At 48.8% G+C, this 18,798-nt stretch overlaps 1 protein-coding gene across 1 annotated transcript in view; it reads right to left on the reverse strand.

The window, feature by feature from the left end:
- Window positions 1-18,798, reverse strand: part of LOC139240117 (zinc finger protein 721-like) — a 100,743-nt gene that overhangs the window by 49,475 nt on the left and 32,470 nt on the right. Inside the window, exons 6-7 of the mRNA XM_070868493.1 lie at window positions 6,538-6,782; window positions 4,595-4,610 (exon numbers count right to left, since the gene is read on the reverse strand). Coding sequence (XP_070724594.1) covers window positions 4,595-4,610; window positions 6,538-6,782 — 261 coding nt within the window. The remainder of the gene's footprint in view (window positions 1-4,594; window positions 4,611-6,537; window positions 6,783-18,798) is intronic.

The following is an 18,798-nucleotide window of genomic DNA, read 5'->3' on the forward strand; positions in this document are numbered from 1 at the left end:
ATCCCGTCACTGTTTTCCAAATGTGCTGCTATTTAATCTTTAATAATTGATTCTAACATTTTCCCCACTACTGATGTCAGGCTAACCGGTCTATAATTCCCCGCCTTCTCGCTCCCTCGCTTCTTAAAAAGTGGTGTTACATTAGCTACTCTCCAGTCCATAGGAACCGATCCAGAGTCGATAGACTGTTGGAAAATGATCACCAATGCATCTGCTATTTCTAGGGCCACTTCCTTAAGTACTCTGGGATGCAGACTATCAGGCTCCGGGGATTTATTGGCCTTCAATCCTATCAATTTCCCGAACACAATTTCCCGCCTAATAAGGATTTCCTTCAGTTCCTCCTTCTCACTAGACCATCGGTCCCTTAGTATTTCCGGAAGGTTATTTGTGTCTTCCTTCATGAAGACAGAACCAAAGTATTTGTTTAACTGGTCCACCATTTCTTTGTTCCCCATTATAAATTCACCTGAATCTGACTGCAAGGGATCTTTTGTCTTCACTAATCTTTTTCTCTTCACATATCTATAGAAGCTTTTGCAGTCAGTTTTTATGTTCCCAGCAAGCTTCCTCCTAATTAAACCCTTTGTCCTCCTCTGTTGTATTATAAAATTTTCCCAGTCCTCAGGTTTGCTGCTTTTTCTGGCCAATTTAAATGCCTCTTCCTTGGATTTAACACTATCCTTAATTTCCCTTGTTAGCCACGGTTGAGCCACCTTCCCCATTTTATTTTTATTCCAGACAGGGATGTACAATTGTTGAAGTTCATCCATGTGATCTTTAAATGTTTGCATTGCCTATCGACCGTCAACCCTTTAAGTATCACTATCCAGTCTATTCTAGCCAATTCACGTCTCATATCATCGAAGTTACCTTTCCTTAAGTTCAGGTCCTTAGTCTCTGAATTAACCGTGTCACTCTCCATCTTAATAAAGAATTCTACCATATTATGGTCACTCTTCCCCAAGGGGCCTCGCACAACAAGATTGCTAATTAGTCCTTTCTCATTATACATCACCCAGTCTAGGATGGCCAGCCCTCTAGTTGGTTCCTCGACATATTGGTCTAGAAAACCATCCCTAATACACTCCAGGAAATCCTCCTCCACCGTATTGTTACCAGTTTGGTTAGCCCAGTCAATATGTAGATTAAAGTCGCCCATGATAACTGCTGTACCTTTATTGCACGCATCCCTAATTTCTTGTTTGATGCTGTCCCCAACCTTACTATTACTGTTTGGTGGTCTGTACACAATTCACACTAGCGTTTTCTGCCCTTTGGTATTCCGTAGCTCCACCCATACCGATTCCACATCATCGAAGCTAATGTCCTTCCTTACTATTGCAAGGAAGGACATTTCTTTAACCAGAAACGCCAACCCACCTCCTTTTCCTTTCTGTCTATCTTTCCTAAATGTTGAATACCCCTGGATGTTGAGTTCCCAGCCTTGGTCACCCTGGAGCCATGTCTCCGTGATGCCAATTACATCATATCCGTTAACTGCTGTCTGCGCAGTTAATTCGTCCACCATATTACGAATACTCCTTGCATTGAGGCACAGAGCCTTCAGGCTTGTCTTTTTAACACCCTTTGCCCCTTTAGAATTTTGCTGTAATGTGGCCCTTTTTTACTTTTGCCTTGGGTTTCTCTGCTCTCCACTTTTACTTTTCTTCTTTCTATCTTTTGTTTCTGCCCTCATTTTACTTTCCTTTGTCTCCCTGCATAGGTTCCCATCCCCCTGCCATATTAGTTTACTGCTCTCCAACAGCACTAGCAAACACTTCCCCGAGGACATTGGTTCCAGTCCTGCCTAGGTGCAGACCGTCCAGTTTGTACTGGTCCCACCTCCCCCAGAACCAGTTCCAATGTCCCAGGAATTTAAATCCCTCCCTTCTGCACCACTCCTCAAGCCACATATTCATCCGAGCTATCCTGCGATTCCTACTCTGACTAGCACATGCCACAGGTAGCAATCCTGAGATTACTACTTTTGAGGTCCTACTTTTTAATTTTGCTCTTAGCTCCTTAAATTCGTCTTGTAGGACCTCATCCCGTGTTTTACCTATATTGTTGGTAACTATATGCGCTGCGACAACTGGCTGTTATCCCTCCCCCTTCAAAATGTCCTGCAGCCGCTCCGAGACATCCTTGACCCTTGCACCAGGGAGGCCACATACCATCCTGCAGTCTCAGTTGCGGCTGCAGAAACGCCTATCTATTCCCCTTACAATCGAATCCCCTATCACTATAGCTCTCCCACTCTTTTTCCTGCCCTCCTGTGCAGCAGAGCCACCCACGGTGCCATGAACTTGGCTGCTGCTGCTCTCCCCTGATGAGTCATCCCCCTCAACAGTACCCAAAGCGGTGCATCTGTTTTGTAGGGGGATGACCACAGGGGACCCCTGCACTAGCTTCCTTCCACTGCTCTTCCTGGTTTCATCCCTCCAGCGATCGACGTCCCCCACGCACAGAGGCAAAGCAAGCCCTCACCTGAGGGTGTACTCGGCACCAGAGAGCAGATCAGCGCAGCACCCGAGGCACAGACCACTCAACAGGACTGTGTGGAGATGATCCAGCTGAGACGACCCGAACACACCTTTCGGGCTCCAGTGGCGGGACTCTAGAGGAAGAAAATTGGATCCAGAAGCGACTTCCCAACGGCGGAGGCAGAACCCGGGGAGAAGAGGATCACTGCAGTCGACATCGTGGATGAAGGAAAGATGGCGCCCGAACCACGAGGTGAGGTGCTGAAGACGAAGATGGCTGCGGCCAGACCGTGAGGTGCAGCGCTGATGGAGCAACACGTGGCACCGAACGGAGAAGCGGATTGGGGTAAAGCAAGCAAGGCTCTCTTAAAGGAGGCCGGCAACCCACCACAATTAAAGGGACAGTTCCACACACTCAAGCAATGTAACAAGAACTGTAAGTCAGAGACAAAATGTGTAACTGGATCATGTAAAATGTGTAGCGGATAATCTGAACTGTGCACATGCAACCAGTGAGGAAAAGTCACGCGATCGGACCCACAGAGTGTCCATCATAAGTAATGAAAAGTTGTGCGAGGCAGGATTTCTACCGCACGCAGCCGATGCAGTGGGCAGACACCCATCGGGTGCACACAGGTCCAGCTAGTTACCCAATGCTGTAGCCTGCGTCCCGGGGACCAGAGTCATGCACCCTGAAGTGTGACCTCAAGCATCCGACACACACGGGCTGCAGGGCAAGCGACCTCAGCAGGGCAATGGCACCGGTATCGATACCCTGCCCCGGGTCGGCTCCACCTCTCAGGCACCCGATGGCACCGACTGCCACAAGCCCGAAGGAGCAGACTGCACCAAGGCCATGCCCTTAGATGGAGGGTCACCCGCCACCGTTCCCCCGAAGGAAACAGGTACCGGCCAGAATCCCAAACCAAGTGACGCTCAGGCCAGCGAGTCAGCAGTTCCCTGTGCACTGCTAGACGACAGCTCCTCAGTGAGCAGCAGCGAGACCCAGGGCACAAAGAAAAGACAGGGAGGTCACATAGAAACATTGAAAATAGGTGCAGGAGCAGGCCATTCGGCCCTTCGAGCCTGCAACACCATTCAATAAGATCATGGCTGATCATTCACCTCAGTACCCCATTCCTGCTTTCTCTCCATACCCCTTGATCCCTTTAGCCGTAAGGGCCATATCTAACTCCCTCTTGAATATATCCAATGAACTGGCCTCAACAACTCTCTGCGGTAGGGAATTCCACAGGTTCACAATTCTCTGAGTGAAGAAGTTTCTCCTCATCTCGGTCCTAAATGGCTTACCCCTTATCCTTAGACTGTGTCCCCTGGTTCTGGACTTCCCCAACATCGCGAACATTCTTCCTGCATCTAACCTCTCCAGTCCCGTCAGAATTTTATATGTTTCTATGAGATCCCCTCTCATCCTTCTAAACTTCAGTGAATACAGGCCCAGTCGATCCAGTCTCTCCTCATATGTCAGTCCTGCCATCCCGGGAATCAGTCTGGTGAACCTTCGCTGCACTCCCTCAATAGCAAGAATGTCTTTCCTCAGACTAGGAGACCAAAACTGAACACAATATTCCAGGTGAGGACTCACCAAGCCCCTTGCAGTAATAACTCCCTGCTCCTATACTCAAATCCCCTCGCTATGAAGGCCAACTTGCCATTTGCCTTCTTCACCGCCTGCTGTACCTGCATGCCAACTTTCAATAACTGATGTACCATGACATCCAGGTCTCGTTGCACCTCCCCTTTTCCTCATCTGCCGCCATTCAGATAATATTCTGCCTTTGTGTTTTTGCCCCCAAAGTGGATAACCTCACATTTATCCACATTATACTGCATCTGCCATGCATTTGCCCGCTCACCTAACCTGTCCAAGTCACCCTGCAGCCTCTTAGCGTCCTCCTCAGACATCTGTGAACTGGCCCAACGCTAGGAACCACGGCAACAGCCCCAAGAGCAGGCTACGCGAGCTAACCGGGCTCCCACTGCCAGCACCGGGCACTGAGCCGCCACTGAGGGGACACAACCCAGCGGCTCTGGAACTAGTTTGTCCTCACGCACCGGTCACTACATCGATAAGGCATCTAACGTACTTGTCGCACCATAGGACTACACCAAAAGAAAACAAATTAAATGCAAAACCCACTTACCTGAACTTGAATGTACATGAATGTTAGGAGCCCCTACCATAATCGATGTGGGAGGGGAGAATGGAGTGGACAGGGACACACACAAACAGCAACCGCCAGCACTCCACTGCAGCAACCACTCACCCAAGATTGAAGTGACCGGCCAAGGGTCAACCAGACAGAGCCCACATAGAGCTAAGCCCAGAGCACAGTCAATGTAGAGGCGATTTGCGCTGAGGTCTCAGGGGGGAGTGATGCCATGTATCCTACATGGCCACTGTTGGTACTATCACAAGGTGTGCCACCAGAGGGCACTGCAGTGGGAGACTCGTAGGTTACCTGTACAGGTGCACCTGGCCTAGTATAAAAGGCAGGCCACCAGGTGTGATCGTCACTCTAAGGTCACTACAGTTCAAGTACAACACACTACTTCGTGGAGTCATTATCAGAGCATCTAAGGACACTGCACTTTCCATTTCTCTCATTCTCTCTCTCCGTCCCTGTTTCTCTCGCTCTCTCTCTTTCATTCGCTCTCTCTGCCCCTGTTTCTTTTGCTCTAACAATGACTCCATGAGGCGATGTGTTGTACTTGAACTGCAGTGACCGTAGTCCTTTATTCGTTAACCCCAGAGTGAGGATCACACCTGGTGGCCTGCCTTTTATACTAGGCCAGGCGCACCTGTACAGGTAACCTACGAGTCTCCCACTGCAGTGCCCTCTGGTGGCACACCTTAAGATAGTGCCAATAGTGGCCATGTAGGATACATGACAAGGACGACGAGGGGCTGGACGCTGACCTAGGGCCAGACAATCAGGCTGGCTATGCAACCAGGCCCACACCCCCCTCCAGACCGCAGAAAAGGGCCTGTGGTGGCTACATAGCTGCAAGACTCTTATGTGAGGAGCTGATATCTGAACGATTTGCCTGAAAGAACATTGCTGTGAGTGACAACACTGACACACTGCTGTGTGAGCAGCTCAGACATCAATGGTGCCCATCATCTTGGTGCCAGTTAAAGTTAAAGTTTACGTTGATTGAAGTTAAGTTTTATTTAACCCTTTCATGTTAAGGAATCACCGGTGTATAACGGTCCAGCTATCTGAGACAATGCACAACAAGGTTATGTTCAATAAAAAAAATGTTATACCAACATTGGTCTGAAATCATAAGTATCAGGGGCAAAAACGCCCCACCCCCGCCCACACCCCACTTTTTTGACCATTGACATAAATCAGATGTTCAACATGTCCAGCAACACAGAATACAAAGGCAAAACAGGAGCGTGGCCCCCCTCCCCCCATACATTGCACCAAATTGCATCCACCCAGCTGGAGATATAACACAGCCATCACCTGCGGACATGCACCTCACTTTCCTTCCCCCTCCCCTTCTTCTCCCCACCTCTACCCCTTACCCTCCTCGCTCCATGGCGCCTGGCCGAGGAGCTCCTCAGGCGGTGCCTCATTGGGAGGGATGAAGACAGAGGCGGTGGTTGCACGGGTACGGGACCGGGGGGTGCCGAGGGCAACATTCTCTGATCCAGAAGCAGGATCTTGGTCCTGTCTCTCATCTGTCGTTCGCAGTGGTGGTGTGGAACCTAGGGGTGGAGTGCCGCGCTCGGGGACCACTGGGAGACCTGTGGCAGCAGTGTTCCTGGCTATCGCATCCAGGGCCTCCGCCATCCACGGAACCTACTCAGTCATGGCGGCCAGCTGTCAGGTTATACCCCCAATGCTTCGATGAGCTGGTCACTAATGTCCACAGTCCTCCTGGACAACTGTACCATCTCTCCGCTCTCATGTCGCGCTCGTGGACTAGAACTGCCGCGTCCACGATACCTCCGTGGGGTCGGCTCCGTCCTGGGGACAAATGGGGTGCCCTGTGGCGAGATGCTTGGGGCTGGTACCTCCAGAGTGGATGCGGGAATGACCTGAGGACCAGTAAATGGCCTTGGGGTGGAATGGCTTCTGGAGCATGGCGATGCAGGCTCCTCGAAGTCCGTGCTCTCATCCGTCGAGAACACACCCGGCGGATTGACGGGCGAGAATCGGAGCTCCTCAGCACCACATGTCGGATCGTCCGGAAAGTCGGGACCCGCGCCCCCACCTTCTGGCCTCTGTGGTCTTGCCTGGGGCCGCGCTGCTGGCTGAGCTGCAAAACACAAATGAGGTTGTTAGAGGAGCAGGGGAGCTAGGATGACAAGGTGAGTCCAGCGCTACACACAGCATATGCTCGACAAAAGCACCACCGCTCTCAAGATCATCGCAGACATCACATTTCATCACCATCAACACATTTGCATTGCAATGATTTTCTTTATCAGTAAGTAACATTTAGCATTGTTGTTGGCAATTTAAGTTTATTTAAGGGTTAAGTCATGGCAGGAGAGCTCGGACATGTGTTATGCTCCTCCTGTGCTATGTGGGAAGTCAGCGACGCTTCTGGTATCCCTGACGACTACGTGTGTGGGAAGTGTATCTGCCTGCAGCTCCTGACGGACCGCATTGCGGAACTGGAGCTGCGGGTGGATTCACTCTGGAGCATCCACAATGCTGAGAATGACGTGAATAGCATGTTTAGTGAGTTGGTCTTACCGCAGGTAAAGGGTACACAGCCAGATAGTAAATGGGTGACCAACAGGAAGAGCAGTGCAAGGAAGGTAGTGCAGGGGTCCCCTGCGGTCATCCCCCTGCAAAACAGATACACTGCTTTGGGTACTGTTGAGGGGGATGACTCATCAGTGGAGAGCAGCAGCAGCCAAGTTCATGACACCGTGGGTGGCTCTGCTGCACAGGAGGGCAGGAAAAAGAGTAGGAGAGCTATAGTGATAGGGGATTCGATTGCAAGGGGAATAGATAGGCGTTTCTGCGGCCGCAACTGATCTCCAGGATGGTATATTGCCTCCCTGGTGCAAGGGTCAAGGATGTCTCGGAGCGGGTGCCGGACATTCTGAAAAGGGAGGGTGAACAGCCAGTTGTCGTGGTGCATATAGGTACCAACGATATAGGTAAAAAACGGGATGAGGTCCTACAAGACGAATTTAGGGAGCTAGGAGCTAAATTAAAAAGTAGGACCTCAAAAGTAGTAATCTCAGGATTTCTACCAGTGCCACGTGCTAGTCAGAGTAGGAATCGCAGGATAGCTCAGATGAATACGTGGCTTGAGGAGTGCTGCAGAAGGGAGGGATTCAAATTCCTGGGACACTGGAACCGATTCTGGGGGGAGGTGGGACCAGTACAAACCGGACGGTCTGCACCTGGGCAGGACCAGAACCAATGTCCTAGGGGGAGTGTTTACTAGTGCTGTTGGGTAGGAGTTAAATTAATATGGCAGGGGGATGGGAACCTATGCAGGGAGACAGAGGGAAGTAGAATAGTGGTAGATGCAAAAGATAGAAAGAAGAAAAGTAAAAGTGGAGGGCAGAGAAACCTAAGGCAAAAAGCAAAAAGGGCCACATTACAGCAAAATTCTAAAGGGGCAAAGTGTGTTAGAACGACAAGCCTGAAGGCTCTGTGCCTCAATGCGAGGAGTATTCACACTAAGGTGGATGAATTAACTGCACAGATAGCAGTTAACGGGTATGATGTAATTGGCATCACGGAGACATGACTCCAGGCTGACCAAGGCTGGGAACTCAACATCCAGGGGTATTCAACATTTAGGAAGGATAGACAGAAAGGAAAAGGAGGCGGGGTGGCATTGCTGGTTAAAGAGGAAATTAATGCAATAGTAAGAAAGGACATTAGCTAAGATGATGTGGAATCGGTATGGGTGGAGCTACGGAATACCAAAGGGCAGAAAACGCTAGTGGGAGTTGTGTACAGACCACCAAACAGTAGCAGTGAGGTTGGGGACGGCATCAAAGAAGAAATTAGGGATGCATGCAGTAAGGGTACAGCCGTTATCATGGGCGACTTTAATCTACATATTGATTGGGCTAACCAAACTAGTAGCAATGTGGTGGAGGAGGATTTCCTGGAGCGTATTAGGGGTGGTTTTCTCGACCAATATGTCGAGGAACCAACTAGGGAGCTGGCCATCCTAGACTGGGTGATGTATAATGAGAAAGGACTTATTAGCAATCTTGTTGTGCGAAGCCCCTTGGGGGAAGAGTGACCATAATATGGTAGAATTCTTTATTAAGATGGAGAGTGACAAAGTTAATTCAGAAACTAGGGTCCTGAACTTAAGGAAAGGTAACTTCGATGGTATGAGACGTGAATTGGCTAGAATAGACTGGCGAATGATACTTAAAGGGTTGACGGTGGATAGGCAATGGCAAACATTTAAAGATCACATGGATGAATTTCAGCAATTGTACATCCCTGTCTGGAGTAAAAATAAAACGGGGAAGGTGGCTCAACCGTGGCTAACAAGGGAAGTTAAGGATAATGTTAAATCCAAGGAAGAGGCATATAAAAAGCAGCAAACCGGAGGACTGGGAGAAATTTAGAATTCAGCAGAGGAGGACAAAGGGTTTAATTAGGAGGGGGGAAATAGAGTATGAGAAGAAACTTGCCAGGAAAATAAAAACTAACTGCAAAAGCTTCTATAGATATGTGAAGAGAAAAAGATTAGTGAAGACAAACGTAGGTCCCTTGCAGTCGGATTCAGGTGAATTTATAATGGGGAACAAAGAAATAGCAGACCAATTGAACAAATACTTTGGTTCTGTCTTCACGAAGGAAGACACAAATAACCTTCCGGAAGTACTATGGGACCGAGGGTCGAGTGAGAAGTAGGAACTGAAGGATATCCTTATTAGGCAGGAAATTGTGTTCGGGAAATTGATGGGATTGAAGGCCGATAAATCCCCAGGGCCTGATAGTCTGCATCACAGAGTACTTAAGGAAGAGGCCCTCGAAATAGTGGATGCATTGGTGATCATTTTCCAACAGTTATCGACTCTGGATCAGTTCCTATGGACTGGAGGGTAGCTAATGTAACACCACTTTTTAAAAAGGGAGGGAGAGAGAAAGCGGGTAATTATAGACCGGTTAGCCTGACATCAGTAGTGGGGAAAATGTTGGAATCAATTATTAAGGATGAAATAGCAGCGCATTTGGAAAGCAGTGACAGGATCGGTCCAAGTCAGCATGGATTTATGAGGAGGAAATCATGCTTGACAAATCTTCTGGAATTTTTTGAAGATTGTAGAGTGGACAAGGGAGAACCAGTGGATGTGGTGTATTTGGACTTTCAAAAGGCTTTTGACAAGGTCCCACACAAGAGATTGGTGTGCAAAATCAAAGCACATGGTATTGGGGGTAATGTACTGACGTGGATAGAGAACTGGTTGGCAGACAGGAAGCAGAGAGTCGGGATAAACGGGTCCTTTTCAGAATGGCAGGCAGTGACTAGTGGAGTGCCGCAGGGCTCAGTGCTGGGACCCCATCTCTTTACGATATACATCAATGATTTGGATGAAGGAATTGAGTGTAATAGCTCCAAGTTTGCAGATGACACAAAACTGCATGGTGGTGTGAGCTGTGAGGGGGACGCTAAGAGGCTGCAGGGTGACTTGGACAGGTTAGGTGAGTGGGCAAATGCATGGCAGATGCAGTATAATGTGGATATCCACTTTGTGGGCAAAAACACAAAGACAGAATATTACCTGAATGGCGGCAGATTAGGAAAAGGGGAAGAGCAACGAGACCTGGGTGTCATGGTACATCAGTCATTGAAAGTTGGCATGCAGGTACAGCAGGCGGTGAAGAAGGCAAATGGTATGTTGGCCTTCATAGCGAGGGGATTTGAGTATAGGTGCAGGGAGGTCTTACTGCAGTTGTACAGGGCCTTGGTGAGGCCTCACCTGGAATATTATGTTCAGTTTTGGTCTCCTAATCTAAGGAAGGACATTCTTGCTATTGAGGGAGTGCAGCGAAGGTTCACCAGACAGATTCCCGAGATGGCAGGACTGACATATGAAGAGAGACTGGATCAACTGTGCCTTTATACATTGGAGTTTAGAAGGATGAGAGGGGATCTCATAGAAACATATAAGATTCTGACGGGACTGGACAGGTTAGATGTGGGTAGAATGTTCCCGATGTTGGGGAAGTCCAGAAGCAGGGAACACAGTCTTAGGATAAGGTGTAGGCCATTTAGGACTGAGATGAGGAGAAACTTCTTCACTCAGAGAGTTGTTAACCTGTGGAATTCCCTGAGAGTTGTTGATGCCAGTTCATTGGATATATTCAAGAGGGAGTTAGATATGGCCCTTACGGCTAAAGGGATCAAGGGGTATGGAGAGAAAGCAGGAAAGGGATACTGAGGGAATGATCAACCATGATCTTATTGAATGGTGGTGCAGGCTTGAAGGGCCGAATGGCCTACTCCTGCACCTATTTTCTATGTTTCATTAGGCCAGCATTATTTATAGGACAATTTTAGAAATCATCTATCATAAATGATTGTTCGGATATGAGTGGGTGTGGCCTCTATTGAATTTACATCACGCAATGGTGTAAGCTTTACTCATGTGGCATTAGTTCAGGCACTGCAGATACGTCCGTGGCTGTCCGGGGTGTGCTTCCCCACGAGTGCGAGCACCCGCTCCTCCATCTCAGCGATGTCGCTGGGAACTGGTGGCCCCCCACCCGTTCGTCTCTGCACGGACCTCATCGTCGATAGCGTCTTCTGTAAAAGGTGACAGGACGACATGGCATGAGATCATTGCTTGATATCATTGCTAGGTACTGTCACAGGGACTGATACAACACATAACCGACAGAGGTAATCATGTTATTATGATAATTATCATTCTTTACCTAAAGACGTATACCGTGATCGCAGGTTTTGAGTAAAACATTCCCGGTAAAAGTGAAAGACCTCACATCTGCTGATAGGCACTCATGACTCTTACAAATCAAATTATATAAATACATAAGTACATGTAAATAAACGTAATACTTACTCTTGCAGATCCCACAAGGTCGTTCCATTGCTTGCGGCACTGTTGCTCTCACGCACCTCGCTGGTCACCGACGAGACCACCTCTGCTATCTCGGCCCATATCTTCTGGTAGGCCTTTGGGGTGGGCTTCCCACACCCTCCCTGTGTCAAATCACCCCAGTGTAACTCGACCTCCTGCAGGAGGGAGGCATTTGCCTCATCTGAGAACCAACTCACTCTTTTTGCGCCCTCCAATTTTTCCTCTCCCACCTCCCTGCTCTCTCCAGTGTCAGTCTCCACAGCGTGCTTTAATGCCTCCTCCTCTCTCTCAATTATAGGCCAAATTCAGGCAAATATCTGGCTGGTAACAGCTAATTTTTCTTTCTTTATTTGCTCTAAAGCTCTCAACTCTCCCTCCTTCCTCCCAAAGCAGCCACACCACACCCACACACACACCTTCACTCCCTCTCAGCTCCCTCTCTCTCTGTCTCCTTTTCTGCGCATGTCATGATAACCCTTGACCTCTTGAATCGGGGGAATCGAGCGTTGCCATGCCGTTGCTAAGTACAGTGACACTTTGCGGCAGAAGATTAACGAAATTTAACGCTACCGCCCATTTCATAGCGCTCGCGGTAACGCCCAATTTCAAAAATGGAGACTAGGTGCTTTGAGAATGGGCAAGAAGTCGGCGATCTGATAACCCATTTTTACCGCCCACGCCGGAAATATTGCCCAAGCACAAAAGTGTAAAATCTAGCCCTATGTCCCTTAGTTTTAGTTTCCCCTATCAGTGGAAATATCCTCTCTGCATCCACCTTGTCGAGCCCGCTCATTATCTTATAAGTTTCGATAAGATCACCTCTCATTCCTCTGAACTCCAATGAGTATAGGACCAACCTACTCAACCTATCTTCATAAGTTAACCCCCTCATCCCCGGAATCAACCGAGTGAACCTTCTCTGAGCAGCCTCCAATGCAAGTATATCCTTCCTGAAATACAGAGACCAAAACTGTACACAGTACTCCAGGTGTGGCCTCACCAATACCCTGTACAGTTGTATCAGGACTTCTCTGCTTTTATACTCTATCCCCCTTGCAATAAAGGCCAACATTCCATTGGCTTTCCTGATCACTTGCTGCACCTGCATACTAACTTTTTGTGTTTCATGCACAAGGACTCCCAACTTTGCAATTTTTCTCCATCTAAATTATAGTCTGCTTTTCTATTTTTTTTGCCAAAGTGGATAACCTCACCTTTTCCCACATTATACTCCATCTGCCAATTTTTTGTCCACGCACTTAGATTTTTTGTAACCTCCTTACAATTTGCTTTCCCACCCATCTTTGTATCATCAGCAAATTTGGCTACATTACACTCGATCCCTTCATCCAAGTCATTAATATAGATTGTAAATAGTTGGGGTCCCAGCACTGATCCCTGCGGCACCCCATTAGTTACTGTTTGCCAACCAGAAATGACCCATTTATCCTGACTTTCTGTTTTCTGTTAGTTAGCCAATCCTCTATCCATGCTAATATATTATCCCCAAACCTGCGAACTTTTATCTTGTGCAGTAACCTTTTATGTGGCACCTTATCGAATGCCTTCTGGAAATCCAAATACACCACATCCACTGGTTCTCCCTTATCCACCCTGCTCATTACATCCTCAAAGAACTCCAGCAAATTTGTCAAACATGATTTCCCTTTCATAAAACCATGCTGACTCTGCCTGATTGAATCATGCTCTACTAAATGTCCTGCTACTGCTTCCTTAATAATGGACTCTAGCATTTTCCCAACCACAGATGTTAGGCTAACTGGTCTATAGTTTCCTGCTTTTTGACTGCCTCCTTTTTTAAATAGGGGCGTTACATTTACGGTTTTCCAATCTGCTGGGACCTCCCCAGAATCCAGGGAATTTTACAACCAATGCATCCACTATCTCTGCAGCCACTTCTTTTAAGAACCTAGGATGTAAGCCATCAGGTCCAGGGAACTTGTCCACCTTTAGTCCCATTATTTTACTGAGTACTTCTTCTTTAGTGATAGTGATTGTATTAAGATCCTCCCTCCCGAAAGCCCCTTCTTTATCCACTATTGGGATGTTTTAGTGTTTTCTACTGTGAAGACCGATACTAAATATTTGTTCAAAGTCTCTGACATTTTCCTGTTCCCCATTATTAATTCCCTAGTCTCATCCAGTTAAAAACAAGGGCATACAATGTGGCCAAAACTAGTGGGAGGACAGAAGATTGGGAAGCATTTGCTTAGGGAGTCTCGTATCTGGCATGCGAACTATGTAGCCTGCCTAACGATGCTGATCGAAGGTGGTCAGTGCTTCAATACCTGGGATGTTAGCCTGGGTGAGGACACTGATGTTGGTGTGCCTGTCCTCCTAGGGGATTTGCAGGATCTTGTGGAGACAACGTTGGTGGTATTTCTCCAGCGACTTGAGGTGCCTTCTATACATCGTCATGCCTCAGATCCATGCAGGAGGGCGGGTATTACTACAGCCCTGTAGACCATGAGCTTGGTGGTAGGTTTGAGGGCCTGGTCTTCAAACACTCTTTTCCTCAGACGGCCGAAGGCTGCACTGGCGCACTGGAGGCGATGCTGAATCTCTGCATCAATGTCTGCCTTTGCTGATAAGAGGCTCCCGAGATAATGGGAAATGGTCTACGTTGTTGAGGGCCGTGCCGCGAATCTTGATGACTGGGGGGCAGTGCTGTGTGGTGGGGACAGGCTGGTGGAGGACCTTTGTCTTACAGATGTTAAGCGTAAGGCCCATGCTTTCATGTGCTTCAGTGAATACATTGACTATATCCTGGAGTTCAGCCTCTGTATGTGCGCAGACGCAGGCGTCGTCCGCATACTGCAGCTCAACGACAGAGGTTGGGGTGATCTTAGACCTGGCCTGGAGGCGGTGTAGGTTAAACAGCTTCCCATTGGTTCTGTAGTTTAGTTCCACTCCAGCGGGGAGCTTGTTGAATGTGAGGTGGAGCATGGCAGCAAGGAAGATTGAGATGAGGGTTGGAGCGATGACGCAGCCCTGTTTGACCCCGGTCCAGACGTGAATTGGGTCTGTAATGGATCCGTTGGTAAGGATCACGGCCTGCATGTCATCGTGGAGCAGGCGGAGGATGTTGGCAAACTTTTGGGGCATCCAAAACGGAGGAGGACGCTCAATTGACCCTCACGGTTGACAGTGTCAAATGCTTTTGTGAGATCGAAGGCCATATATAAGGGCTGGCGCTGCTCCCTGCATTTTTCCTGCAGCTGTCGCGCTGCAAAGATCATGTCCGTTGTGCCCCGTAGGGAACTAAATCCGCACTGTGACTCCGGGAGGTGCTCCTCGGCCACAGGGAGAAGACGATTGAGGAGAACTCTAGCGACAGCCTTCCCAATGGCTGATAGCAGGGAGATTCCTCTGTAGTTACCGCAGTCGGACTTGTCCCCTTTTTAAAAAATGGTCACAGTCACTGCATGCTCTGAGATCTCCCGGCATGCTCTCCTCCCTCCAGATGAGAGAGATGAGGTCATGTATCCGGCCAACAACGCCACTCCGCCATATTTTAGCGCCTCAGCAGGGATTCCATCCGCTCTCGTAGACTTGTTATTCTTGAGCTGTTTTATGGCTTTGCCTACCTCGTGCAATGTTGGAGTTTCACTGAGTTGGTGGCGGGTCGCTGCGGGATGGAGTCGAGAGCACTCAGTCAAAGGCAGAGTCTTGATTGAGGAGATCTTCAAAGTGCTCCTTCCATCGGGCCCTGACTGCCTCGGTATCCTTGATGAGTGTTACTCCGTTCTTGGCCAGGAGTGGGGTGGGGCCTTGGGAGTTTGGACCATAGGTGGCCTTGACTGCAATGAAGAATCCTCACACATCATGGCTATCGGCCAGTTGTTGTATCTCCTGTGCTTTCTCCATCCACCACCTGTTTGTTAAGTCCCAGGCTTTTTGTTGGACCTGAACCCTGAGCCATCTGTAATGTTGTTTTGCAGCTCTCGAGTTGGGTTGTTGCTTGAGGCTCAGAAATGCTCTGCGCCTGTGATCTATTCGTTCTTCGGTCTCCTGATCATTATCATCAAACCAGACCTGGTGTTTCCTGGTTGAGTGACCAAGTGTCTCTTCACAGGCACTGGTTATAGAGGCCTGGAGGGCAGACCAAGCACTGTGGGGCATTCAGCATCTCAGGGTCATAAAAGGCACGCCAGATTAGCTGTGAGGCACTGGCTGGATAGGGCTCTCTTAGCTGGGTCTCTCAGTGCCCCGGCATTAACTTTTTTGCGGCACTGCTTCTGCTGCCCCCTCTGCTTTGGGGCTATTTTAATATCGATGATGGATCGGATTAGGCGGTGGTCCATCCAGCGGTCGTCAGCACCTGTTATGGCGCGGGTGCTGCACACATCCTTGCAATCCCTGGCTCGGACCATGACATAGTCGAGCAGGTGCCAGTGTTTGGAGCGAGGGTGTTGCCACGATGCCTTGTATTTGTCCCTCTGGCGGAACAAGGTGTTGGTGATGAGGAGTTCATGTTCTAGACATTTTGTCAGGAGTAGGGTACCGCTGGAGTTGGCTTTCCCTACCCCCTCTCTGCCAATCACGCCTCCCCAGAGGGCTGTGTCTTTGCCGACCCTGGCGTTAAAATCACCCAGGAGGATCAATTTGTTGCTGTGGGGACGTGGGACAGAGATGTCTCGAGGTTGGAATAAGAACCCTCTTTAGCCTCATCCATTGCATCGAGTGTTGGGGCGTACGCACTGATGACTGTGGCGCATTGGTTCCGGGATAGGGTGAGTCGAAGAGTCATGAGACATTCGTTAACCCCACAGGCAGTTGACCAGCTCATTCTTGACGGCAAAGCCAACTCCATGAAGGCGGCGTTCTGCCTCTGGTTTCCCTTTCCAGAAGAAGGTATAACCTCCACCATGTTCCTCAACTGGCCGTCCCCTGCCTGCCGGGTCTCGCTTAGGGCGGCGATGTCAATGTCAAAACATCCGAGTTATTGGGCAACTATGGCAGTACGGCGTTCCGGTCTGTCGCTATTGGAATTGTCCATGAGGGGCCTGACGTTCGAGGTCACGAACTTCATACTGACGAAGTGGAAGATGCCTGGGGTGAGTTCTTTGAACATGGGGTGGCCGTTGTACACCAGCAATCACACGGGCTTAGCAGAACAAGGTCTTGGTCCTGTGGCAAGGGGATCCAAGACAACTGGAGACCAGGCACAGCTCTATAAGCTTACTTGCCTACGGCAAAGTGTTGGCCGCAAGCTCAGCGCTGAGTAGTGCCATTGTTGGTAGATGGCCTGAGGCTTGCTTGGGTGGCAGGCATTAGGAAGGTCACTTCCAAAGTTATTTTAAGAGTTAACAGTTGATAGAAACTTTTTTAAACAAATTGGGAATTTTTAAGAGTTATTAAAAAGTCTAAGATGTAGATCAATAATAGGTTATAAAAGTTTCCCCAATTGTTTAAAAGTTTAAGATTGATTAAGAGGTCCGAGGAATGTTTTAAAAAGTTTTTCCAAAGTTTTCAAAGTTATTAAAGGTTTCTCCAAGGTTTCCAAGCTTAAAAGTTTAAAAGTTTTTCCAAATTGTTTAAAAAGTTACTTATGTTGATTAAAAGTTTAAAAAAAAGATTAAAAGTTGATTTAAAAAATTGCTTAAAAATCTGAGGTGTAAGTCAGGTTACTCCCCTGGCACTGCTCCATGGGTGTAAGTCAGGTTACTCCCCTGGCACTGCTCCATGGGTGTAAGTCAGGTTACTCCCCTGGCACTGCTCCATGGGTGTAAGTCAGGTTACTCCCCTGGCACTGCTCCATGGGTGTAAGTCAGGTTACTCCCCTGGTACTGCTCCATGGGTGTAAGTCAGGTTACTCCCCTGGTACTGCTCCATGGGTGTAAGTCAGGTTACTCCCCTGGCACTGCTCCATGGGTGTAAGTCAGGTTACTCCCCTGGCACTGCTCCATGGGTGTAAGTCAGGTTACTCCCCTGGTACTGCTCCATGGGCGCCGCCAGCCCTCTCTTGTCTGGATGGGCCCCGGAGTCCCTTCGGCTGGTTAGACACCAGTCCCGGAGTCCCTTCGGCCGGTTAAACGCCAGTCCCGGAGTCCCTTCGGCCGGTTAAACGCCAGCCACGGTGTCCCTTCGGCCAGCTCGGAGCCGGCCTCAACAGCGATCCCGGCGTCCCAATCCTCGTGTTATTTCTGGGTCTGTTGTAGAGGAAGGATGTGGTCTCCTGTATTGTCCTGGAGAGTCGGCAAGGCCCTGAGGTCGATGCAGGGTCCTTTCGGCCCGGAGTAGGTGTGAGCCGGTGTGGGGTCCTTTCGGCCCGGGACAGGTGCGAGCCGGTGCGGGATCCCTTCAGCCTGGAGAGGTTGCACATTCCAGTTGCTCACTGAGGGGGTTGTCAGCTGATCCCAGCCTGGGGCAATACAGCGGGACCTGGGGGTACTTGTGCATGAAACACAAAAGGATAGTATGCAGGTACAGCAAGTGATCAGGAAGGCAAATGGAATCTTGGCCTTTATTGCAAAGGGGATGGAGTATAAAAGCATGGAATTCTTGCTACAGCTATACAGGATATTGGTGAGGCCACACCTGGAGTACTGCGTGCAGTTTTGCTCTCCGTATTTAAGAAAGGATATACTTGCTTTGGAGGCAGTTCAGAGAAGGTTCACTCGGTTGATTCAGGAGATGAGGGGGTTGACTTATGAGGAAAGATTGAGGAGGTTGGGCCTCTACTCATTGGAATTCAGAAGAATGAGAGGTGATCTTATCGAAACGTATAAGATTATGAGGGGGCTTGACAAGGTGGATGCAGAGAGGATGTTTCCACTGATAGGGGAGACTAGAACTAAGGGGCATAATCTTAGAATAGAAACATAGAAACATAGAAAATAGGTGCAGGAGCAGATCATTCGGCCCTTCGAGCCGACACCACCATTCAATAAGATCATGGCTAATCATCACCTCAGTACCCCTTTCCTGCTTTCTCTCCATACCCCTTGATCCCTTTAGCCATAAGGGCCATATCTAACTCCCTCTTGAATATACCCAATGAACTAGTATCAACAACTCTCTGCGGCAAGGAATTCCACAGGTTAACAACTCTCTGAGTGAAGAAGTTTCTCCTCATCTCGGTCCTAAATGGTTTACCTCTTATCCTTAGACTGTGTCCCCTGGTTCTGGACTTCCCCAACATCGGGAACATTTTTCCTGCATCTAACCTGTCCAGTCCCGTCAGAATTTTATATGTTTCTATGAGATCCC

The sequence above is a fragment of the Pristiophorus japonicus genome, chromosome 30 (genome assembly GCF_044704955.1).
Source record: "Pristiophorus japonicus isolate sPriJap1 chromosome 30, sPriJap1.hap1, whole genome shotgun sequence".
Lineage (NCBI taxonomy): Eukaryota > Metazoa > Chordata > Chondrichthyes > Pristiophoridae > Pristiophorus > Pristiophorus japonicus.